Source organism: Fundulus heteroclitus, chromosome 8 (genome assembly GCF_011125445.2).
Source record: "Fundulus heteroclitus isolate FHET01 chromosome 8, MU-UCD_Fhet_4.1, whole genome shotgun sequence".
NCBI lineage: Eukaryota > Metazoa > Chordata > Actinopteri > Cyprinodontiformes > Fundulidae > Fundulus > Fundulus heteroclitus.
This window is the reverse complement of record NC_046368.1, coordinates 14,459,745-14,486,111: the sequence shown is the minus strand read 5'-3', so window position 1 is coordinate 14,486,111 and position 26,367 is coordinate 14,459,745. Positions and strand designations below refer to the sequence as shown.

At 38.0% G+C, this 26,367-nt stretch overlaps 1 protein-coding gene across 1 annotated transcript in view; it reads right to left on the bottom strand.

Annotated features, from left to right (window-relative positions):
* The window catches only part of trabd2a (TraB domain containing 2A), a 76,062-nt gene that overhangs the window by 25,928 nt on the left and 23,767 nt on the right, over positions 1–26,367 (bottom strand). The window contains exons 3-4 of the mRNA XM_012869457.3: positions 8,351–8,497; positions 7,796–7,970 (exon numbers count right to left, since the gene is read on the bottom strand). Coding sequence (XP_012724911.1) covers positions 7,796–7,970; positions 8,351–8,497 — 322 coding nt within the window. The remainder of the gene's footprint in view (positions 1–7,795; positions 7,971–8,350; positions 8,498–26,367) is intronic.

Here is a 26,367-nt window from a genome sequence, read left to right as displayed (position 1 = left end):
TGAAGCATATTCAGGTTATGAGTGGAAATTTAAATAAGAATGTCCATTTATTACATTAAAACAGAGTCTTGCATTCAGTGCACATAGAGGTTGATGTTGCACGGTTTGTTTCTTTTTTTAAATATGTGCACTGAAGGGATTAAGTTGACTCTGTACCAGCTTGTCACGACTAATATTTAAACTACTGCACAATATCCTCAGACAGAGAAATCAGATTCACTTTAGACCAGAGCCACAGAGAGACTTTGATTATATTAAATAATTGAAATATGAATCTGTGAAGATTTGAACAATCACAAATAAACTTGAAGATGTCCATTTATTTTAAGATATATATATATATATATATATATATATATATATATATATATATATATATATATATATATATATATTAAGGCTGGGCAACGATTAAAATCTTTAATCGCGATTAATCGCATAATTTGCCTGATTAATCATGATTAATCGCATTGTATGCGCAAACTCCACGAATGAATTCAAAAGTAGTGTAAAGAGCACTTTTATTTTAATGTTCTGCAGCCATATGAACAAAAGTGTTGTAACATTTGTAGCACTTATCTTATTTTATACTGGATATTTTCAACCCATCTATTGAATTTAGTGCACTAGTTGATCTTTTCTTCAAAAGAGAACAGCAAGCACTGCAGCCAAAATATGGCCTTTTTTGACCTGCTGTATATTAGCCAGTCCCTAAGCTTGATGTATCATGAAACTGTTGACCTTTTGGGTTTTGTGGTTTTTATTTTATTATTAAAATTAAATAATAATAATAATAATAACAACAATAATGTTATGTTCAGTGTTTTTTTTGCTAATCCACCTCTGATATATTTCAATCCTTATGTAATTTTGTCTGTGTTGTGTGCACCTGCCTGTTGCTTTAATCCTATAAATTTCCCCGTCGTGGGATTAAAAAAAGGATTAGCTAATGTTATCTTATCTTAAATAACACTTTTTAATATATGTACTGGGTTCTTTCAAGGTCTTAATTACATTTTCTGTGTGGGCTCCAGTAACATATGTTAGATAATATCTACTTTGAAAGTTAACATGAACTGCTGCTGAAGATGACCACTGATCTACCTGGATGTTCCCTGGAGGACTGAAACGCCTCAGTCAGAGACGTCTGTGGGTCTGTCGGGGCAATGACAGAAGTTTCGTCTCCTCTCTCCGTTTCTGTGGCTCGATGCTTTCTTGCTCATGTTTTTTCACGTGCTTAGAAAAAATTGTTGTGTTTCCACTGAAATTAACCAGCTTTTTACAAAACATACAGCTTGATTTCATTTACGGTATTAAAATAAAGCCAAACGGTGCTACTTCACCTGTTCATGTTTTTTTCGCCGCTGCGGTCTCGCTCAGCTGTTTGTGTGTTGAGTTTGTGTGAGAGCTGAGTGGGCGGGCCAGACTAAGCCTGCGTGCTGATTGGCTGGCGCCGCTGAGCCATGCACGAGAGGGGAGGGGGAGCAGCAGAGTGCTGCCGTGACACAGCGCGCTGCAGTCAGCGCGCGTGCTGACTGACACTGACTGAAAGCATGTGAGCAACATGCGTTAGTGCGCGATAAAATAAATATCGCCGTTAATAGTCTGATGAATTAATGCGAAATTAATGCGTTAACTTGCCCAGCCCTAATATATATATATATATATATATATATATATATATATATATATATATATATATATATATATATGTGTGTGTGTGTGTGTGTGTTTGTGTGTGTGTGTATATGTATATGTATATACATATATACATGTATAAAGCTGCCATTTCAAGTGTTGTAAATAGTTGTTCAGGGAGTTTCCGTGCAGGTTGGCCATTGTACATTCATACAGATGGTTACTCATATTCCTGCATTTTAAAGAAAGGGAAACATTTATAACTGTTGACATGGCAGAACCAAAGCAATTGAAAAATGTACTTCTCCTTTGTGCTTCTCTCAACTCAAAATGCTAAAAATAAAATACAACATAGGCTAAAATATATCTGAAATACAGTTAACTACACCAAGATACAGTGGGACATCAAGACAGCTTTAAAATAAATTACTAATGTCCACTGTTATCAAAAACACAAAATGCAAGTTTGTAAGGTGCTAAAACAACAAATTATTGTTTTTATTAAATATTATGCAAGTAAAAAAATTATGTTATCTAAGTTATGAGTTAGTGATTCATAATTCCCTGTTTCAATTAAGGCGCAAATACAATATGACATCGATGCGTGTTTCTACAAGCCATTCTTCAAATTAGGAACAACAAGACAACATCCCATCCAAGTAAGGAAGATATGTGTTGATCTTGGTAATGATCTACTATGGTAATTAAATAAGTTTAAAATAAAGTTAAATAAGTTTAAAATAACCTGAAACTGTGACAAACAAACTGGAAAAGGACCTAAATCTACCACACAATGAAAAGGATGTTATGGAGATTAGAAACAAATCTCTACTGCTACTTATTAGATAACATGGAGATGTTTTTCAGAGGTTATGGTTCTATGATAAAATAATTATTTATTCTAGAAGTTTTTACAAATCTTAACCAGGGATACAAATAATATTAGAGCAGTTTTAAATTATTCATTTAAATTACCAAATGCTGTTATAAAAACCTCATTTGGATTCTTTTCTTTTCTTATGACAAGCATTATTTTTTAAGGTTTAAACACTAATATCGATCCCATATTTTTTTCTACTCCTATCATGCTTTTCATTTTTTTCATTATAGGCATGCCTATGTGGCTTTATGCTCCACATTTTAGGTAAATATCTTCCCACTCTCCTCTGCAGTTACCAACACACCAGAAGTCAATGGGCTCTGGGAAATTTCATGTCATCCTCTGCCTAGAGCCAGGTCAAAGTCCAAGACATCCATCTGCTGCAGTCTACCCAAAGCACTAAACAGTTCACCGACCGAGAAGTATTCACTATAGAAGGCTCCTACCAAGCTAAATAGTAGAAGATCCAAAGGCAAACCCTAATTGTCTGTGAAATGAGTCGAATATTTCAGTGCATAGTAAATGTTACAGCATGTCAGCCACACTGGCAATTACGTTGCCGCAAACATTTAAATTTGTGATTTTGGGAGCAGCGTTTTCAGGAGAACCATGGTGCTAAGCGGATTCAGGCAAAACATGAATGCGTCCACATTTCCTGGATAAAAAAAATTTACTTCACCAATATGTGAACACACTAAAATTCCACAGTGACAGGGTGCAGCACACAACATCGCGACAGTATGCATGGATGAACTATTGTAAGTTAGTTAATATCTTCATCTGTTTGTACTTGATTGTCCTGCAGAGTTAACTGATGCAAATTAACAATCAATTAATTTGTTAGAATAGTTCTATCCATATTTAATGTTGAAGTTACACATATATGTAGCGAATCACATTTTTATAAGATATTGTGTAACTGTGACAACCATCCTCGACTTATTCCACCAATGGTTGTTTTCTTCATTTTCTACTCACCAGGAATTTGGCCCCATGTTATGTTAGAAATGTCTTATATATTGTCTTGAATGAACAAATATGGGCTGCAGCGTGGCACAGCTGATAGCGCTGTTGCCTTGCAGCAAAAAGGTCCTGGGATTGAACCTAGGCCTGGGGTCTTTCTGCATTGAGTGTGCATGTTCTCCATGTGCATGCATGCATACTCTGGCATCCTCCCATAGTCCAAAAACATGACTATTGATCTCTCTAATTTGTCCTTGTATGTGCATGGTTATTTGCCCTATGATAGACTGGTGACCTGTCTAGAGTGTACCATGCCTTTTTTTTTTTTTGGGGGGGGGGGGGGGGGGGGGGGGGTAATGGGATTGAACAAAAATATCTAAAAGAAAAACAGAAATTATTATAGCATAAACACTTCAGGCATTGGGATCAGTTTCCATAAACACAGATAAGCAGGATACCCAGACCTATTTACATATTTAGTTTTCTTTGGCAAAGTCTGATCAGTATTAACACAGACGCTTTGTCAGGAGGTAAATTATCATTTATAAACTGTTTTGTTAAGTTGTTGTGGCAATAAAGCTTACTAAAGGCAAAAATGAAAGCCCACAGTTATTTTCCACATAGCATCAGTCAAGATGCTTTGGCAGCTTCTGCACACAGAGTGGATCATTACTTGGGAAGAGAAATATGCTCCACATGCTGCCGCTCCTTTAAACAACACAACACCAAATTCCACAGAATCTAATGTGGACTCCAGACTGAGTACATTTCAGCTAATTACGGATTAGCTAAAGCTTGATTGAGTACAATTTGAGGGTGATAAGTCCCACTTGTTCGCAGAGTCTGGTTACTGCAGCATGATATGCCGACCATTCAGTCAATGCAGTGTAGAAAATGGCTAAACCTTTAATCTGTTGAGACATCCTTTTGTACTAATTCAAATGGACATGAGATGGTCACCGATAAGTCCCACAGCTGATGGCAACAGCAAAGTGAGTATGCTGACATAATGGACTCCATTGTATTTTGTGTGTTTGTGTGTGAATGTGTGTGTCCTTTGACCCTTCTAGATATAATTAAGGACACATTTTACCCAGGTTGGTTTTGGGAATGACTTCTGGCTGGGGTTCCCGTGTGTATGTATATGTATGCCTGTTCCCAGTGTGTGTGTGTGTTTGTGTATGTGTGTGCGTGTGTGTGTGAGTTTGTGTTTGAGAGTCTGTGAGAGTGTGTGTTTGAGAGTCCCCTAATGTGCCCCATCCCATTCCTTGTACATGTCGACCTAACCTGCCCCCTGTATGTCTACGACTAGTGCTTCTGGGCTGATTGGCCGTATCAGTTTCACTCAGCAGCTTACACACACACACACACACACGCACACACACGCACACACACACACACACCTTCAGAGACCAAACCCTTGTAAAGGCACCTCCTCAGGGACATGCAGTGAAATGTACTCCTTGTTAGTACGTGTGTGTGTGTGTGTGTGTGTGTGTGTGTGTGTGTGTGTGTGTGTGTGTGTGTGTGTGTGTGTGTGTGTGTGTGTGTGTGTGCCTGCTTTTCTTCAGCTGTTTCCTGCCAGTTCAGAAACCAGCAGACTGTGAAGGTCTCTCCTTCTCCTAAAACCCCATTGATTTTTTTTTTCTTGGAAATGATTAGGGAAAACTTCGGAAGATAATAACTGGGATGATATCATTGTAGGGAAATTTCAATTTGTTATTTGCCACTATAACCTGATACCTCTCCTAACATAGCAGATACTGCACAAACCACTATTTTTATCTTGTGCAGTTCACGGAAGTTGCCCTTTGCAAACACACCACATTTAAAGGTATCTCTGATATAGATGTGTACAAAGTGTTTAAATAAAGTCCTCTTTTAATGCAGTTGAAAAATTTCCCACAGAAATATTTTGTGAAAAACTATTTCAGTGGGAAATGAAATATTTTCAGTGGGAAAAAAGATTATCGGAACCTTAATTAAATTGGGGGAATATCCCACATTAGGTTTTTATATTAAAAAAAGTGTTTGCAAATTGTATGAAATAAAAAAAAATTAAAATACACCATTTTTGGTCTTTGAACTGATTAAATATTCTGGGTATCAATTGTTTTCCATTTCACTAGATCATTACTGGAAGTCTATGTAGCCAACTTCTTTGCAGTCCAAACACATTAATGGTATCATACAACTTTAATAAAAAGAAAGTATGAAGCATTACTAAACATGAATGGTTAGATTTTTAAGTGATGTTAGTTTCAAAACAGTTTTCAGTTCACCTTTAAGAGATTTTGGGGGATACATCTTGGAAATGTCTAGTGGTAGATCTCTAAAAATGTCACAGGTTCTAATTCAGAGGATCCAATATGAAGACAAAGGTTAATCCTAAATCTAAACTAAAGCCCTAACTAATGCTGACGTCAGCCCTTATAGGTGCATACCCACGTTATTTGACTTTTTTACATATTTATTCATCAGTAGTTCACTCTTGTTGCATATAACGTTTCTTATGAAAGATTATCACATCCTGCTGACGTATTAGTTGTTATTTTGGTTTTTTATGCTTTGTTTTTGCTCCATTTGTTAGTAAATAAAGTCTTTCATGATTATTTACAATTTTAACGGAAGTACGTACTGCACATGCACAGCATGGGTTAAAACTAGGAAGCGGCTAATGGCTATCAGCATGTCCCAGCAGAACAATAACAAAAGGTCCAAGATCCAGTGGGGGGAAAAAATCATTAAAAAAAATTCCAAGAGGGTTAAGACTGTAATGTAGCTGGGAATGCAGTGTGACCGTTGGTGTTCACTGAAGTGGACGCTAAACCTGCCAAAGCTCAAATGTGACCGCAGAGTTGACTGACATGAGTAAATGTTCTGATATGAGACTCTTAAAGTTACTATTAGATTGGTTTGTTTAATTAATAACAGTTGGTCTTCGATCACTTTACTGCAAGGCAGAGGGTCAGGCATTATTACTGATTTACAATAGCTGACATTAAGACGTCATACGTTGCACGTGTTTAATTTGTCAACACACGAAGCGAATTTTTAGGTCACAGGACTATTAAAGCATACTGAGATGAGGCCTGGTGTACTTTTTTTATCATGACAATCTTTTTTTATAAGCATAATGGCTATATACTTAAAAGGGTTACAACATAATTTTTCTAAGTCACTTCTCAAGCCAAGTGTTAAAGGGGCTTTAAAACAATAAAAGGTGGAAAAAAAGATTTGTTTTCCAATAAAACCAAAATAATCTGGAGGAATCTGATGGCTTCCAATGGGACAGGCATGAAAATCCACTTTAAATGTTTCCTACTTCATGATTCATTGCAACAATATGTTATGTTTCGCTATGAATAACTAATAACAAGTGGCAATTATTATTGAAGTTAGAAATTTTAACCAAAATTACCAAGTGGAGCTCCACTTCAATATCCAGAATTAGAAGCCAAACAGCCTCTCTGTCACTTGTTTTATGAATACATGTCTGGTGAGGTATGGTATATGGAAGAAGATTGTTTAACCAAATTGATCAAAAAATTAAGATAAAATACTTCTATCAGCCAACTCTTTAACTAGACTAATAATATTTAACTACCAGACAAAAATAAAAGAATGAAGAAAATTAATTAACAACGAAATATAGTGAAAAAAGAACAAATAAAAAAAAACTGAAACCAATAAAATATCACAGTTCAGAGTGAATATGTATGTTTACAAAGCTTAGTTTATTTTGAGAAATTGGAATGAGGTCAAATTAGCCCCTTTTCCATTGAAGGCCCGAGGATTTGAAGCTCAGACGTGGTATTACCCCAGTAAACAAAAGCCTAGGGCTTTTGGGTTTTCATGTTTCCATCTGCTAGGGGCCATTTATGTAAAACAACCCAGTGGTGTATGGGGCGTTGTGATGAAAACCTGCAGTACCACTCCGGCCCAGTGGGTGGCGTCAAGAAGTTGAAGCTATATCCCCAGTCGGTCGAGGCAGATGACCGTTTGCTAGAGGTGATTTTTGATCGATCCGATATCAAGTAAAATTGTTTATTTATTGCTGATCAGTTCATCAAACATCATTAACAAAATCCAGACTTAACTCTTATTTCTTGAAGAAGCATTAAAAGTGCAATAGATCAAGTACTGTTTATCTTCTACGCTTGAACTGGCCTCATTTTAGGACTTTGTCCAAACCTAATGATATGTAATAAAATATAATTGCAGATATAGAATTTATGCACTCCATTGCCTAAATAAAAACGTGATGACATTTTGATTCCATAATCTTTTTCATATTAATCAATAATGACCTACCTGCCCCGAAGGCAAAGAAGAAGCTCTTGTCAGGGTGCTCCTCTAACAGGGCTTTGACCCTCTTGCCCATCCTCTCATTTCTCTTGTAAATGAGCTCCTGTCGGAAGTAGGCGTCAATTTCCTGGGCAGTCACCTGCTCGCTGGGCGGCAGGGTCACATTGTTGAAATTCGGCACCTTCAATTAAGAAAGAAAAGGTTCAGTCATTTCATGAGGATTAAAATATGCCTAGATATTTTTTGTAAGTTGATTTCAATGTTTTAAATATTTCTTCAAGAACCGACGATTAACCTAAATTGCATTTTAAATATCTAAGCACATTCAAAATCAAAAGATGGACTCAAGCATGAGTTTAGAGACTTTAAGAAAATGTTGAGGGGGATGCAGTGGAAGAGATGGCAGGGTGAAGAACGTGAGTGCAAGGTTAGCGGTGAAAGTAAAAGGATATAAGCCCATGTCAGTGAGACAAATACAAGTGACAAGTGAAGGCGTCATTTACATTTATTAAGTAGGGGAATATTGGTGATAAAATAAAATAAGATATTCAGACAACAGACCTGTGAGGTGTCATGATTGAAGATGATGGAATTAAGATCGCCACAGTTGTAGTGTCTGATTAGGTCCTCAGTTGTGTATGGGACCTGAAGGCTTCCTGCTCTCAAAGACTCCTGTTGCAATAATGTCTGGTTCAGGGCAAAGATCACCTAAAACAAGGCAATCAAAGATTTGTTATTTCTTTCACTCTGGTTTAGAGCGAAAGTCTTCCTTCATTTAAAAATGTGATGTATAATTTCAACACAGGCAAGCAAAAAAAAAAATGTTGTGACTTGGCTTAGACATTCAGTCGTGGGAGTACAGAATTCCACTGGCTTGGCCTCAGGGACATCTGAAGTAATATAATTTAAACTTTGAAAAGCCAGACATTTTCTCTTTTACATAAAGCTTTTCAAAATTCAAATTTCCACTTGGCAAAGAAATAGTCTGGTTTCAGAATAGAAAACTACTGCAAGAAAGCATCCACACCAGAATAGATATACTGTGAGAAACATTTAGAATGTAACTAGTTCAACTAGTTTACTGTCTCAACACACAAGTCCGGATAATTAAAAAATTACTGAGCTAGGCCTGAATTGTCAGTAACAGCTGTATTTATCTGCAATCTGAGTAAAATAGTAGAACATACTGATGTGGACAATAACCTTCGTTTTACCACCAAACATCCTCAGGTAATCTTGAATGTATTTAAAACTTTAAGTAGATGTTGTTTAACTTTGCAACCTAAAACTGAAATACTTTCATTTACTTTATTTCAGTAGCATCTGAGTTAAGTACAGTAATTTCAGGTCTTTCTTTTTATGCTTGTTGATACATTTTGTTCACCGTATCACCAGGTGACTATGAACCCATTTAAGCGCTGAGTAAATGCTTAGAAGAAATCAATACATAGATGTGCCAAAACTTTCTTCAACTGAATAAAAACAAAACTGAAGTAATAATATTTGGATCGGTAGAGGAGTGATCAAGCAGTTTCAGTTGCTTCAGCTAGAAACCACTGATCAGACTACAGGATGTAGTGATGGACTCAGACCTGGACCTTCAAAGGCATCAAAAAACAATTACAAAATTAGCTTTATACCCCCTGAGGAACGCTGCTGCCCACATCCTCACTAAGACTGAGAAAGTAGAGCACACTGGCTCCCTGTATCTCAGAGAAGGGACTTTAAAATACTACTCTTAGTCTATAAATCACTGAATGGCTTAGCACCTAAATACTAGATTTGGTGTCAGTGTATCAACCCACTGGCACAAGTCTACTACATCCCCAGAACCAAAACCAGGACCAGACATGGAGAAACAGCATTTAGTTCTTATGCTCTACTTATCAAGAACAAACTCCGAGAATAATGTAAAAGTTCTCAAACCCAGATGTCCTTTAAATCAAAGTTAAAACCCTATTTGTTTAAAGTTGCCTTTGAATGTTAATGTTAAATTAAAACGTTAAAATTGTCTCTTTCCTTATGTTCCGTTTATTTAAAGCAGTTTGAATTGTGTTGTTACTGAAATGTGCGATAAAAGCAAACTTGCATTGCCTTTTAGCAACTAAAAAAACAACCATTTGCAACTTGTTAGGGGCACAGATTTTATTTTTTTGCACAATACTTTAAATGCTGATCCTCAATAAGATTATTAAACATTTCCCAGCACCCATAAGAAAAAAAAAACATTCTGGTAAGAAATAACTTCTTCTCATTTGAAAGGCCAGAGCGACATTGCCACCTGTCAGGCTGTAGACCTCTGAATGGTACGTTGTGCTCAAACTAATCTGAAATACATTCTGAAAACGGGTGAATACAAATCAGAAAGTCGAAAGTGGTTTGTGATCATGGGTGTAGCAAGCATATTTGTGCACACTTATTTCAAAGTTTCCTTTAGTGTGAAACTGTTTTTGCACAAGTGTAAAGATGGTCAAATCTCACAGGTGGCAAAGCATGGCAAAGTATTTTAGACAGTCTGCATCAGAAATAATTTTCTGACCAAATATAATTACACATATATGTTGAGGTGGATTTCTCTTAGCCACTTAAAAATATGAGACAGGATAGCATGCATTTGGCCTAAGTGAGATGTGTGTTTATCTTCAAAAATAATTGAAATGACTTCAACTGTGACAAAGAAGGTTGGAAAGTGTCTCTTGTCACCACATATCTTGAAGACTTACGATTAAAGGCTGCAGCAAAGCATTGTCTTGTGGTCACCAAGCCTTCATTAAAACCTCTGTTTAACCTCTGCAACCTTTTAACCATATTAAAAGGTTGCATGGGAGACATATGACCAAAAAGCTTTTTCAGTCCTACCATCACAAAAGTAAATGTGTGAAGTTTCCTCAACTTTGCAGGGACCTGAACTGGAACCATGTGCCTCTGTCAGATGAAGCTAAGATGGAATATTTAGTAAATAAACATTTCAGAAGCATTTAAAATAAAACAAGGAATAAATATTTGCTCATAATGCCCACTGTTAGTTATGTTGGAGGATATATTATACTTGGGGCAGTTTTCCTTCCAGAGACTGAAAAGCGTTTATATGAACACATTTTACACATCTTATCCAGGGGTGACTAAAAGCGTTGAGGATGTAATATGTGTGTTTAATATGGTTTCCTTAGCATGTGTGTTGTGTGAGATTTTATGTCAAAAACATTTTGTCTTGATACAGAAGCAAGGATGCTAATCAGGCAGACCAAAGAAACCTTTTTTTTTTTTCAATGTTCAATATATTCTATATTCTAAGGTGCTCTGACAACACTTTCTCATTGGGCCGTCCCATTGTGGGACCTTCGGTGTTGCCGAGGAGAGCGGCGCAGCGGAGAGCAGATGCCTTCTTGTCACGGGACAAAGAACCCCTCCGTCACCCTCTCTTCTGCGCTCTTTCCAGCTTTCATCAGCCACGCATCAAAGTGGTGCTCTGCATATGAAAAGTACCCCCTTTTTTTTTTTACACACAAATTAGCCTATCACCGCCCCTCCCCAGCTCATTTCACAAAAAACACCCTCACATCTGTGCCACGTCCGTCCGTATAGGAAGGCCCTCATCTGCAGGGTCTCCCCTTTTTCTCCACTCTCTACCCTTCTCTTTCTCTGCTCACTATGCCTTTCAGCCCCTTAAATTATGGCAGCGAGGAGAGGAGGAGGAGGAGGAGGAGGAGGAGGAGGGTGAGGGTCCAACGAGGTGGCGGTGAGGATCAGTCAAATGTCTGTGTATTAGAAACTAAACAACAAAAGGAATGAAAACAATTTTAAAAACTACAGAAGAACATGTAAATAAAGGAAATTAAACAATTTATTCAATTTGGTTTTGTGTTTTCTCTGTGATATTCCAATTCTGTTATTGCACTTAGGGTCAGTGGGTGCATTTTCCCACTCGGCTCCTTTCATCAGGTCCCGCTGTTTCTTCTCCTTTGCTGTTGTCCTCTTAACCCGCCGCCCCTCTTGCACACACAGAGAGACACACAGACACACCCCTAGCTGATATCAAAGCAAGCGGAGCCAATGAAAGTCAATAATTGTCCTTTGTCATGGAAATGGCCCCTCTTGTTGAAATGGAGTGGGGTGGGTGTGCATGTCTAGAGCAAACATCATCACAGTTAGATTCCCACATGTGGAGATTTGGAGTGTTCAGCGGCTCAGTTGAAAGCTCACGCTCTGTAGTGTGTTAGCTTAGAGTTGGATTTACCAAAAATACTGAAGAGAGACCTGCATTACTTAAAGTTAGAAAAATGTTTTACTGGGATCACAGATTGCAAAGGGCAATAGCAACAATTTTGGTTAAAATCACAAAGATTTGGCAGCAAAAGCCCCAAATACAGTTGAATGCCTGCGCAGTAAACACCATGCACTGATGAGGAAGAAACTTGTTTTGTAGTAACAAAAGCTCACAGGCTGACTGGGCAATGGAAACATTTTCCATCATCCAAAATAAACAATTGCAGACCTTCTGTTCAGATCATTTCCAATGACAGGTAATCAAAGGACAATAATGAACAGGAAGACTGAAAGTTAAAACATATGTGCAATAACATCTCAATAATGTGATTTTCTAATCATACTTCTTTTTTTTCTAGGACACGAAGGATTAAAAAAAGCAATGCTGACAGTCTTTTACGTCACCTTTTAGTCTCCCTGGAAAGACTTTGATCATTGTCTGCCATGGCTTTGATCTGATTTTCTGTGGCTGCATTTTTATGAGATTTACAACATAAATGGCTGTGGGTATTTTCATCACAAAGTTTGTCAAATTAAGTAATCACCGCTGCCTGCATGTTTTTTTGCTGAAGTAGGAAAAATGGTTTACAACGTATGTCGTATTATGAACTGTTACTTTTCATTATAAACTTGATATTATATGGTTTTATCCTATGGTTAAAGGATAGATTTAACAACATGGGAATACTTTAATTAAGACAACCTATGTCTTGCTTATGCTATTTGACCAGGGTAAATAACCTTCACAAACAGATGTTGACCCAGGGGTGGATAGTTTTCCAAAATGGACACATATGTAACTGTGATTGTTACTGAGCGCCAAATCATTGGTAATTCTGCCTGATAATTTGAATTGAAGCTGTAGAGTGTGTGACTGTGTGAAATCAGTAGTCAGCTAGATTAGAAGGGGTTGATGGAAACTGCAAAATTCAAATTAACTCACAAAATTTCTTGAAACCATTTTTACGCTTCCTGGAGGTGTTTTTTTTTTTACTTTTTCAAAAAACAGTAAATTCACCAAAGAGGAGATGGAAACACATTTGTCGAATCAGTGCTGATGTAGCGAACGTTGACCTCACATGACTGATCAGCTGTTTCTGCTGCCAGTGTCTTCTCAGATATATCCATATTGCTCGAAAACAGATCTGGAAGCAGCAACAGGTACGTGTGGGCCGACGTACCTGTTGCTGTATTTCTAAGTCTCATCCGTAAAAAAAAAAAAACTTGGTACATTACTGATCTGTTTTCCATGCTCGTTAACAATATCTACTTCCTGTTTATTACAGCCAATGTCGACGTATGATGACATTACACTGTCCGTCTCCTGGTTAATAATTTAAAAACCAGTAAATTGGAAACATGTCTGATGCGCACTTTCTTTTTTGCGATATTTTAAAAGTTCACTTAAAATTCGCGTGAAGATTGAATGGAAAACAGCCTCTTTTAGAAAATTTTGAAGATATAAATTAAGTTTGGGGGCTTTTTTTTGGGGGGGGGGGGTGGACTTTTCCTTCGTGAAATTTGGAAATTCGGCAAACGGCATAGACCACATACAGTATCTTCAGGTAGTTTAAACTGTGGCCTAAGCAAATACTTTAAGTAAAACTACAGCATTTCCTTTCTACCATGTATGTATGGTTGAAAGAGTGATATAACAACCACACTGGATTGGGGGTACCTAGGCATCCAGAACCACAATGCTGTCTTTGTTTGCTGTTCTTTTGTTTTTAAAAAGTGAAAATTATTATGCAAACGGGATGTATAAATGGCTGTGACACTCTTTCATGCAATGGCTTCGGGAATAAGAATGATGGGTTGAGATTTTTTAGTTTTCCAATGGGGAATCAAAGCCAAGGAGCTCAGATGTCCCTGAATTGACAAATAGATGCTGAATAGACCCTGATTATAAACACTCAACAAGCTCCTTAAGCTATCTAATAAATAGCACTATTCAACCATGCTGCATGACACAGCGGTGTCGACTTGTCAACTAAAACTCACCAATGTGCTTGGGAGGCAAGAATGTGATGACGTAAAAATGGACGGCATTATGCTAAAAATGTGTATTATGGTAAAAAATAGACATGATGCCAAAATCATGGGTGATGGTGAGGGCTTTTGTGAAGATTATGTGTTTCCCATATTTTCTTTTATTCATCTTAGTTTTTTTTATTAAATAATCTAATAGGCTGCTGTTTTTGTTACATTTTATAAGTATATCTAAGTTTAATAATTTGTGAGAAACCCATAATTTGTTATTTATTCAGTCAGTATTAAATGCAGGTGGCCCAATAAATTGTTAAAATATAATGATGTAACCTGATTCTGGCTAGATGCATGTTGTTCTGCCAAGCTCCACACATCCATCTGGAATCGCTGCCATCGGGAGGGATTTCAATACCGCATAAAATGGACGAGTCAATCAGGATCGCCGAGCGGGATTTCCGTAGATGTGACGTATCAGAGAAGCAACAGTTTGGATTCGGACAACAATGAAGCGAGGAAGCAAGAGGTAACATTGATGCTGCTATTTCATCAGTGTTGTCCAATCTACATAATAATAATCCTTTAAAAGAGCACGAGAGAATGGCTTTGAAGGCTTTGTTAGTAGAAATTATGTTTTCTCCCTTCTTCCGACTGGGTTTGGCAAAAGCTTGATCTTCCCTAACGTCAGCGTCGGGTTAGTTTCGATGTGAGTGGCTGAAGTAGCATGTCAGTAAAGATGACGTACAAGTGGTTTGTCCAATCATATGCAAGGATTTTTTTATAAGGGCCCTCCTTCTGAACTACACGTCCAATGGAGCAATCCCAGATGGATGTGTGGAGCTCTGTGGAACGAAACCCATCTGTTGTGAGTCAAGTTAATAATAATGCACCTCTGAGCATTAATTCAAAGTAATAAATATCGATATTGGAATCAAATCAAGCTGAGCTATGTATCGAGAATCGTATCGTATCGTGAGCTGTGTATCGAGAATCGTATCGAATCGGCTCATCCTAGATGATACCCAGCCCTAATAATGATGCACCTTTTATAAAATTTAGCATATTGTAAAAAAAATTGCCTCATGTTTAGGAAATAACCTCTTGATACAACAGAACACTCAGGTTTTTGATAAAATGGCTGCTTATCAAGTAATTGATTGTCAATCGTCAATGAACTGGTCAATCAACTTTAGATTAACTCGTTAACTGATAACTTGCATTCCTAATTCCAAATACACATATAATATACAGGATTACTATTCATCTTAACCAACCTGCATACTTTCAGTGAAAGCTTTCAGTGGTTGTTTTTTCATAAATAAAACACTTAATTATATTCACATTTAAGTAAAACATTGTTTTAGAGATCCTAGCATGCACAGTATGATAGATACCATACAAACAGTATGATAAGAGCTTAAATGACAAGGTAAAAAAAGGAAAAAAATCTAAAATAATATTTAGGGTAAATAATCTCAGCAACACATTTACTCTGTAGACAAATGAACAGAGAATATAAACTCCACAAGAGTTCTTATCACACTCTGAGTGTGCTGTAAACATGTAAACATATTGATAGCCTTTGGCTAGTTCAGGTTCTTCTAATTGTAAGTGCTGACACTGGCTTTAGAGTGCTGCAGTAACTTAATTTCCAGTTCAGTTTTAATGACATTCTAAATTCTAAACAGGAGCATGTGTGTGCCTGTATGCGGCACATCTTTCTGTGAGGGAGTTTTTCTTTGTCTTATGACTGATAGTGTGTCTGCTTATGAGTCGAAAACCATGTGTTGTAACAAGTGTTTCAAAGCAGGCGCACACACACACACACACACACACACACACACACACACACACACACACACACACACACACACACACACACACACACACACACACACACACACACACTGCTGTAGCCGATTCAATGAGCCTTGGCTTTCTCCCAAGTACAAATGAAGACTTCCAATCATTACTCTCTTTCCCTCTGTGCTTGTGATCATATCACAGAAAAACAACTCTTCTTTCTGTCTTGCGCACACATGAAGTTGTTTAAGACAAAGAGAAGTCCAGTGATTTCTACCAAAACCAGCAGGGGGGAAAAGTATCGATTAAACAAAAAAGAGTTAAAAAAAAGGAAAAGGAGTCACTTCTGATGTTAACATTGTAGTTAATGTGAATACGCCACAGGGTGCTTCTGTACATCTTTCACCTACTAGAGTCTTGTGAAAAGGTGATGCACTCAGAGCCTTGTTTTTATGATCGTATCACCTTGAACTTGCCAGTATGAAATTAGGGATCAGACTATTATTGCAAGAAATGTAAGGCCCTGTTCCCACGTAGCATGATTAGATGCGTCTGCAAAGGTATTTTGTCATTTAGGCTGTGTCCACATGGATGCAGCGTTTTGAGAGGCCGTTAACGATCAGTTTTGACTCCGCGTCCCAGAGCAGAAACATTTCAAAACGCCGGTTTAATTTTTCCTTGCGTAAATGCGAGCTGCAACTTTTTTTAAACAGTGACACCATAGCTTCGCCTCTCTCTGTAGCTCACTCACACAAACAGCAACAAAGATGGCGCCGTCCGGTGTTGCGGCTTTGTTATGGCTGTTAATAGCAACCTTGGACTCTTCCTTTCTAAAAAGCCTGCTCTACACAGATTGTCCACTGTGTTTGATCCCCGGTGCTGTGTTTACTTTACGAGTTACCTGAGCTTGTCTGGTGTTTTTTTTTTTTTTTTTTTTTGCATTTTTCTTTGGGAGCGTCACAGCCCCACCAATGGGCCCAGCATGCCTACTACAGCCTTTTCAGTAGTGCTGCATCCCTTCGTATGAACGCACATATTCCCTCAGTCGTTTATGAAAGTTTACTGTGTTCGTCTCCGTGTAGACAAGGCTTAAATGGACAGAGTTTTAGGAGAGCTGTTGTGAAATCTTGGTCTCTCTTGTTTTTTGTTTTTTTTTGTCATGTACGTTGGCATATTTAAATACATTTTACTTGGGTCAAAGCGTTGAACAAACCATGCACGTTTTTGTGTTCATTGAACTTGATGTGCCCCCATTTTGTATAGTACTCCAAGAGACCAAGTAATTGTAATGTTGTTGTTTTCAGGGTGGCAAAAACATTAAAAAAAAGTTTGTTTTGGCTGTTTCTATTCATACTTCATGAGAAGCTCAGCAGCCAAACTCCTAGAAATCCGACCCCTTCCTTCAATAGACCTCTAATCTCATATCTTTGTGGTGCGGTCCTTTCTAATCAAATAAAGTTAATATGCTAACTCAGGTTCGGGATTAATGCCATGCCTCAACCACACATATAATTACCCAGCAATGCACTTTCACTCAGTTCACCCACCCTTCACAGTCTGCCACATTCTTTCGACCCATCCATCCCTTACTTTCAAACTCCTCTCACCTCATCCTTCTTCCTCCTCTTCATTCCATCACCCTCATCCCTCATCATTCTTTATCCCATCATCCTCATCCTTCTTCATCCCATCCCCCTCATCCCTATTTCCTCTCCTTTGTCCTGGGGTAAAGGAGAAAGATGAGGAGGTGGCTCCTAAGAGGGCCCAGGAAAGCCTTTTCCAGAAGACTGCACCTCCATGCTGAGTCTCCTCCTCCCAAGGCTTCAAGCAAGTCTCCTCAGGCGACCCAATCCTCCCTTCCTGTTCATCCATCCCTTGACTCTTTTCTTCAGTAAGTTTTAATGCTCATATCTTTGTGGCATGATCCTTGCTAGCAAATGTGCCAGAGGTATAAGAAAATGTAATTTATTCATTTGGCAGTTTGGCAACAAACTTTATGACATAACAAGATAGGAAATGTCCTCATGCCTTAGTATTTTTCACTGATTTGTGTGATGAAATGTGGTAAAAACTGTTTCCTATTGCAAATATCAAAGCCCAAGTTTTTTTCTTTTTTTTCACATTTTAAAAGAAATGATTCCAATAGCTTGTGGGTTTTGTGGCTTCCAGAACGCACTCAGTCTTATTTAGCAGGCATCCGCAGACACACAGACAAGCACACACGCCACATGTATAAATCTCTCATCACTGTGCAAGCTTTCACTTCCAGGCTAAAAAGCAACCATTTAAATACAAATACACACCTGTCAAATTGAGTTATCTGCATTGTTTCTACACTCCATACCTCCACCCACACCCTTCTCTTTCTTTATACCTTTCCATAGCACTTTCTCTTTATAATTCCTCCGCCTGCACTACACCTCCAATCTCATTCACAAACTCATCTTTCTCCCATTCCTCCGTTCTTCTCCCTTTTGATCCTATTTATCCCATGCATCTCCTTCCATCCATCTTCCTCTCCCTCTCTCCTTTGATCCTATACATCCCCTCTATCAGCCAGGTCTTTTAAGATTTGACCTCTACATTCCTCGGGTCACTAATGACCTCCTCATTGCCTTTCTGCGTTTCCGTGCATGCAAGTGTGCACACACCTGTACAAGATTAGATATTTTTCTCTGGGTGTTGGCAAGCTGGTGTGTACGTATGTGCATGTATGTGTGAGTGTGCGTTTAAATGTTTCATCATCATGGATTATGGCAGCCTTCACAGAGCTCAAAGTGGACCTTTGAAGATAGGTTTATTAATATTCTCCAATACGGTGCAAAAGAAAGGAAATATGGGGCCATGATTTCCTCCGCAGGAGAGAAAAAAGGAGAGTGAAAAACAGAAACAGCCAAGCCACATAGGGAAAACTCCCCGGGCCTGTAGCTTTGAAAGTAATAATGGTCCAAATCCCCCCCATTTTTGAAAGGAAAATCTATCCCTAGACATAATTGATATGTCTAATTCCTTTTGATCATCAACATCTCAATCTATGAATGTTGACAGGAGCCACTTACTCCAGCAAGCACACAGCTGAAGTTAGTGTGCACACAAAAAGTTTCTTTTCAGAAAATGTTAAAGAAACTTTGGTGTAAGTAGGAAGAAAATGCTTTAAAACAGAATAATTTCCACTCTAAAATAGCTCTGGAGCTAGTTTTCATTGTTTTAGGGATGATTGTTGTTATTATTGTGACAGTTTTCAAAAATAACATGAATTAAGTGTCAGGAAACTCCAAAGTGTACACTGACATTGGAAAAAGAAAAATAAATATTTTCCACCTTAAGTCTGTCTGAGTATACCGCTACAATATTTGGAGATATGATTTTCGTAATTATTTTTACAATGCATCTCTACAGATCCTCTTAAGCTGAGTCCGGTTGGGTGGACAGAAATGCTAAAAACCACGACTGTAGCTGGGTAACACTGGGCTATTCACAGACTATTTTTGAAGCCACTCCTTTGTTATATGGGTTGTTTAATTTGGTTCATTGAAGATGAACCAATCAATCAAATCAACTTCATTTAAGGAACACTTTTTATACAGTCAACTGTAACACAAATTGCTTACGAAGACAGACATTGAGCCACTAGAGACACAAATGGTGAAATGATCATAATAAACATAAGTAAACATACTGATAAAAGAAGTACTTATTAGTGAGAAAACATTAAAGAAAACACTAGAGATGCATCATAGTGTACATGCAGAAATGTAAGAGGATGAAATACAAATTCTAAAAACACTAAAGTTAAGACAACATAATAGTTGTCTTAATGTAAGGACCAGACCATGCAGGAGTTGGTTTTCTTCAAAAATTTCTCCATACTTGGCTGCTGTCATATTATCCTCTATGCAGAATAATTGGCCAGTTTCTGCCAAGGAAAAACATCCCAACCATGCATGTACGAATAGTGTTAGCCAAGGCGATGAGGAATGCCTGTTTTTCTCTGACATGACATTTGGAGTTCAGGTAGATGAAGCTCTATTTCAGATCAATTTGACCAGAAAATTTGGTCTAACAATTTTTGAGGACTTTTTTTTCTGCACAACTCAAGTGCATCAACACTGGTTAATCCTCCAGATGGTTCTCCTATCTCCGTAAGGGAACACTTAGTTACCATTGGGCTCTTGCCTGAACTAGAAAGAATCCTCGTGATTCCAAGTTTCTATCCTTTTTGAATAATTTGAATTGCAGTTGTTTTTGTTTTTCTTTGACAAATTGAAGAACCAACCTTGAATGCTTAGTGTTATTACTAGGATTGAATGGAAATGCATGCAACTGAATTTGAATCTTTGCATTTTATTGGGTTGATAAAATATAGATCTGTTTATGAATTTAATTGGTGATGATCTTGGCATATATGTTGTGACATATGAGGTAGGGCGATATAAGAAGACAGAATTTAATAAAGACTTTCAACGCAGCCCAGTCAAAGAAAATACTATGTACTTTGACTTGTTTGCTTTCTCCTCCTGATATGCACTTCTCAACTGTAAAATCTTATACAAACAAGTGTGTGCCCAGACAATTTCTACTGTCAAGTTGCAGGAACATCTGAAGGATGATCCTGGCATATAGGATTCCCCTGGGGTGAATTTTGAGTGTCACGGCAGAGGCTGTGATTACTCCAGTACATGTGTAGAATTTTCAAGGAAGGAATGAATTTCTTACATTTTTGAATAAAGCAGTAACTTAACAATATGGGGAAAGATTTCTAGGGATGCAGTCATTCTGTTGAGCCTATTCTTTAAACATAAATGAGCTTCTTCACTACTCCACTGGCTAGTATGTACCCTTACTAGGTTAGTTAACATTCACCGTTGCTCAGCAAAAACGAATGAGGTGCACATCTTGACGCAAAGTCCCAACCTGTCTCCATTGCTGACCCTTGTCACTGATGCTGTGTGTAGTGTGCACAAACAGGTTCTCAAAATGTGGTCCTGGAAAGCAGGATGCCTGGTTTGGGAACCCAGATCAATTTTTTTTCTTTTGTGCAGATTGTGTGATTCTGTTGACAACTTGAAGTCATGATCTTCAGTGTGCAGTGGAGCGATTCCTAGCCAAGTGTAAAGCAGCTGGGATTCGGGTCAGCTCTTTAAATCTGATGTCATGGCTCGAAAGTGGGAAAATAATGGAACACTCAATCCAGGTTGGAGTACAGTCCCAGCCTCAAGCAGAATGTCTTGGTGTCTTGTTCTATATGTACTATAACTGAGCCGGAGACAGATTGAGGCCTCACCTGATGTAATGTGGTTACTGCTCTTTTTTATGTTTAAAAAAAGCTCAAACAAAAAGTGTTGTTCTTGTCTTGCTGGTTCACCATAAAGTACAGAAATAAGGTATGAATTATAGAATAGAATAAAATAGAATACCCTTTACTGTCATTATAGGGTGCATGACAAAATTGGAGAGCTTTTCCTTATCAGTGCAGAAATAAAGTATATACAAAATACTGCGAAAGGGTTTTTTTTTTACAGGAAAATTACAAAATATTAAAAATACTGAAAATATATTTAAAAATAAAGGTATATAAAGGTATGTTTTACTGGCGAAAACAGACAGTAGCAGTGGCAAAAATCTAGTACATGGGTAAAACACGATACAGACTGCAGCATCAGTGTCACTGAGTTTATATTGCACATCATACTGCATTATGTTGATGGATGGGGTTGTTGCATGTGGGAGTTAAGGGTGGCGATGGCTCTCAGAAATATTCTGTTTTTGAGCCTGACTCTTTCTGCCTCGGTGCACCTCCTGTACCATGCAGACACCAGACTCTCAATGGAAGAGCGGTAAAAGGCCAGCAGCAGATTCTTTTCCAGGTTTTTTTCCCGCAGACTCTCAGGAAGGGAAGATGCTGCTGAGCCTTCTTTTTGACAGCAGAGATTTTGTCCATCTGGGAGAGGTCATCTGAGTTCTGGATTCCCAAGAACCTGAATGTGTGGAATCTCGTGTGGACTATCATTGAAATTATCTTTATCTAAAGGGTAACTGGGCTCAGACTTCAAAAAAGGAGTTGTAGTCATATGGGCATCTGATCTGGAGGCCCACTGGGTACCATCCGTTGGGGGTTTACTGGGTAAATCTTACTGGGAGGAAACCACGGAGCAAACCAAAAACACACTGAAGAGAGTGTGTATCTGTTCTGGTTTCTGTTGGATCCCTCACAATGAGCTGGGGAGGATGGATGGATGGATGGATGGATGGATGGATAGATGGATGGATGGATGGATGGATGGATGGATGGATGGATGGATGGATGGATGGATGGATGGATGGATGGTAGACAGTCTGCATTGTTTTCCGTAATCTTGTAGTCTAAATAATATTTAAAAAAATGTTTGTGACTGGAAACCAAATGTGCAAATATCTCACCACATTCTAATTACTTTTTAAGCAGGTCAGAAAAACGATTTGCTAATCAGGCTCTTAATATTGGCTACAGATTTACAGATTTGTTTAAAGACTGATTTGTAAATAAACACTTTATAATAAGGCTTACCAATTTCTCAAATCTGCCATTTTTATTTTATTTTATTTTTTTGCCGTGATTTTACAGTCCAAGCTGAAGCATGTCGAAGCTACAGCGCACAAGTGAAAATGTTCGGTTTGGTGTATTAACCTGGGCAATTCATTACACGTCCCGTGGCATACTACAAAAATGGCGGAACAGGATGGAGAGAAAACGGGATGGAGAGAAACGCTCTGTGACCTGGAGGGGGGCAGGGTTTGAAGTACCTAATTTTCTTTTAAAGAGGCCACAGTAAAACCAGCTGCTTTCAGACAAACTTCAGAACAAGGGCAAAAGAGTGTTGGGCAACAATAACGAGGAATTCAGATCAAACCATTGCAATTCCCCTTTATTTATAGACCACAATTGAATAATTTAAATGTGAAAAGTAGGGTATTAAAAATATGCTATCCTCCTTTAAACTCAAATGCCTCCCATTGTTTCATCCTATCACTTCTTCATAATAAATTATTTTAATGTCAAACCCCTTAAGACAGACGTCTGTAATATCAGGAACCATTTAAACCACATTTATGTGTAAGTGTAAAATCTACCTTCTTCAACTCTTTATTACTGTGTTCTCCATTTCTCTCACCTTGTGTCTATCCTAAGCCTACCTCTCTCACTCCCTTTTCTCGGTCTTCTCCCTACGCTCTATAAAAACATTCTTGCGGGGTGCATTTACCTTGGTGCTCGTACGCAGCCAAATATTTAGGCTGTCAAAGGGAATCAGTCTCAAGCCAAATAGCCCAATGGTTTGAGGCGGTGTTTTTGTGTGTGCATAGTGGGGATTGTGGTGACTGAAATGCCAACTTCTGAACCCTTCACACCTTCCAGCTTCACGACACCCTGAGTAAGCTGTGCACACATCCCAACCAATGCAACGGTATTTGCAGATTTCTACCACTAAGATATAATGTGTGGTGGTCTATTACAACAAACTAATTTACACTGTCTTCGCAATCTCACTTTGACCAAACCAAACACAAATGTTTGTTAAAGTAGGAAACCACAGACATTCACAACAATTTTCCCTACAATATAACTTAACGTCTCTATCAATTATTTAGCATTTTCCTTTTTTATTCTTGGGCTTATACAGACTGTATTTTTCAGACCATAAGGTGATTGGATTCTAAGGCACACTGTGAATTAACGTGTCTATGTGTGTCCTTGTCTGTCTGGAGGACAGAGTAGTTGAACTACACTGCCATGTTTCTAACATAAGGCCAGAATAAAATTAACTGTTAAATTGAATTAACCTACTGGGTTTATTGTTGCTAGCGCATACTGCAGGTGCGGGCTGCCTAAAGGATCCCACTTACTCAGGTGTACTGTGCACACACTGTGAGCTGAGCGGACTCCGTGCTGACTCTCTGTGGACGTTTTACCCTTCATAGTCGAGCGTACTGTTGCCTACATTTCTTGTGGCAAATTCCTACGATTCCCACACTTTCTGCCAGTGGAACGAAGCGGTGGAACGGATGGTAAAATGTGTGATTAGCCAGCTGAGCACCTAGAGCCATTTCTTTTCCACCAGACTCCCACCGAACATCTGTCAGTGAGAACAGAGAGGGACTGTGATGTCACACGTCCTTTCAACCGCCTGCTTGGGGCAGCTCAGTGTATCATGGTTGGTGTCACATATAAAGCAGTTCGATGTTACGACTTCTTGCCGCCGAGAAGTTTATAGTGTGACACCGCATATGCAGTCGTAAAAATTGAGCTCTGCACGTACTTGTATGTGCGGAGTACGCGCAGATTCCTCCTTTAGTACACCTCAAGTACGTGTGGACCTCCGCCGAGTGAAGTACGCCTGAGTATGTGGGGGCCTTTACATGAATTAACTTCTAGTTTAGACATTAAAGTCAGGCAGTGTTGTAGACTGCTCAGGGGTTTGATCAGGTAGTGTGTACCGTAATGCTCCAAATATCCACTGTGCGGAGCAGCTTAACTACTGACCAATGTCATACTTACACATTTTAACAGATTTTGTAGCACATTGTACCACATAAAATAGGTCAGTATGCACGATAAGCTAACAGTAAGCAATCATATATAAGGCTTATTATAAGGAATTATGAGGGGCATTATCAATTTTTTTAAAAAAATTTGGGTTTTAAGTACACCTTATAGTCCGAAAAATACAGTACATGTGAATGACATAACAGCAAGAGAGCTCTGCATCCCATCCATTTGCTTGGACACAACAGACAGATCCTACCAGTGCAGCAAGCCACAGGAAAAACTGATAATAAAACTGATAATGAAAATAGTGGAGTGAACCTTAAATCAAACATATACTGGCCATATGTGGATCTGTGTAAATATCTTTTATGCTTTCACCATAAAATGCACATTCATAAATCCCATTCAGTTAAAAATAATTGCTTAACACTGATGCCTGTGTACGGTCTTTATACAATCTTTACTAGTTAGGACATGCTTTGCATGGACATAACTATTTGTGAAAATATCAGTAGATCGGCCCTTTATAAAATACTGAGAACAGCCCATCTACCAAAAACATGGTTTAACATCTTAATTTTTTAAAGCTTTTTCTATTAAATGTATAATAAATCTGTAAATGTCAACTGTGCTGTGTCGAGAAAGCTGGATGTCTGGGAAGAGCTCCACACATCATGCAAAAGCAAAAAAAAAAAAAAAAAAAATCCTACCCAAAAATGGCCCTACTAGGGAAGTAAGACTTTTTGGATCGATGCTGAACTTCTCTCCATCTTTAGGAGCTTCATGGTCAGAGAATGAAAAATATTTCTTAATGGTTCAAAGTCCAGCAGTCCAGCACAATTTATGCAGTTGAATTACACGGCGGGAGTTCTGTATTTTTATTAGTAAACACAATCTTTAAACCCAGCAGGGCTGGACGATATAGCCGAAACTTGGCGGTCAATACAATATAATTACAATATCAATATAAAAAAAATAAAAGTCTCAGAAAGACAGCAAAGATTGCCCACAGAGATGCCTGTCCAAACATATGACAATTATTTTGCCATGTTTATAAAACTTTTCCAATACAACATATTACAAATATTTGCTTTAAAAAAATAAAACACATACAATTACAGAGAATCCAGAACATCAGTCAGTGACTGGACTGATGCTGTAATCATAGACTGTAATGTATATTGAAATATTGGAATTGTCATATCATCTTTATTGAATAAAGTTATATCACGATATACATTGATAGTGAATTATCGGCACTCCTATAACCCAGCTACACATAATGAAATATATTTTATATTTATATTGTTTCTAAAACATTTTTATTTTCATTTAAATATATTGACAAAGTTTGCCAACCTTAGTGACAATATTTAGAAGTCTTCAGTGACACACAGACATAGTGTAATATTTTCATCAAAGACTTTTTTACAAGAATTTTAAAAGATAAATGTAAAAAATATTTCACCGTTTACATTTTGATATCATGTTTAAAGCACTGACAACTGCCCAGGCTTGTAGATCATTTACAGATTGTAAGTTTAAATAGAGCAGACATACTGCTAAATGTGTGAACACTCTTAAAACAAGACATATCTCACAGGATTTGATTTGTGAACGTCTAGTTTAACCAGTATTAATTCAGCTTCAGAGTTTAACCACTATGGAATTGTCACATACTATTTCTTTAGACAGCCAGATGTAGGAAGAGCTCCTGATAGAAGGACTCTGGACCCCACTGTAACTGTTGGCCGAGATCTGGGTTTCCTGATTGCAGGAGCACTCATGCAGATGGAGGACCTGCTCTGAGTCAGTAGCGTAATCTACATAAACTCTCCATAAATGGTCCAGCTCTCCGACACCACAATTGAAAAACACACAAAAAAGAGCCTAGATAAATAAAGTTCAGAGAAGTTCCAGATAATTTTTGTGCAAATTATGGCTATACACAATGAACTGGAGTCTCAATGAAAAGTGTTACAAGCCAAATTTCCAACAA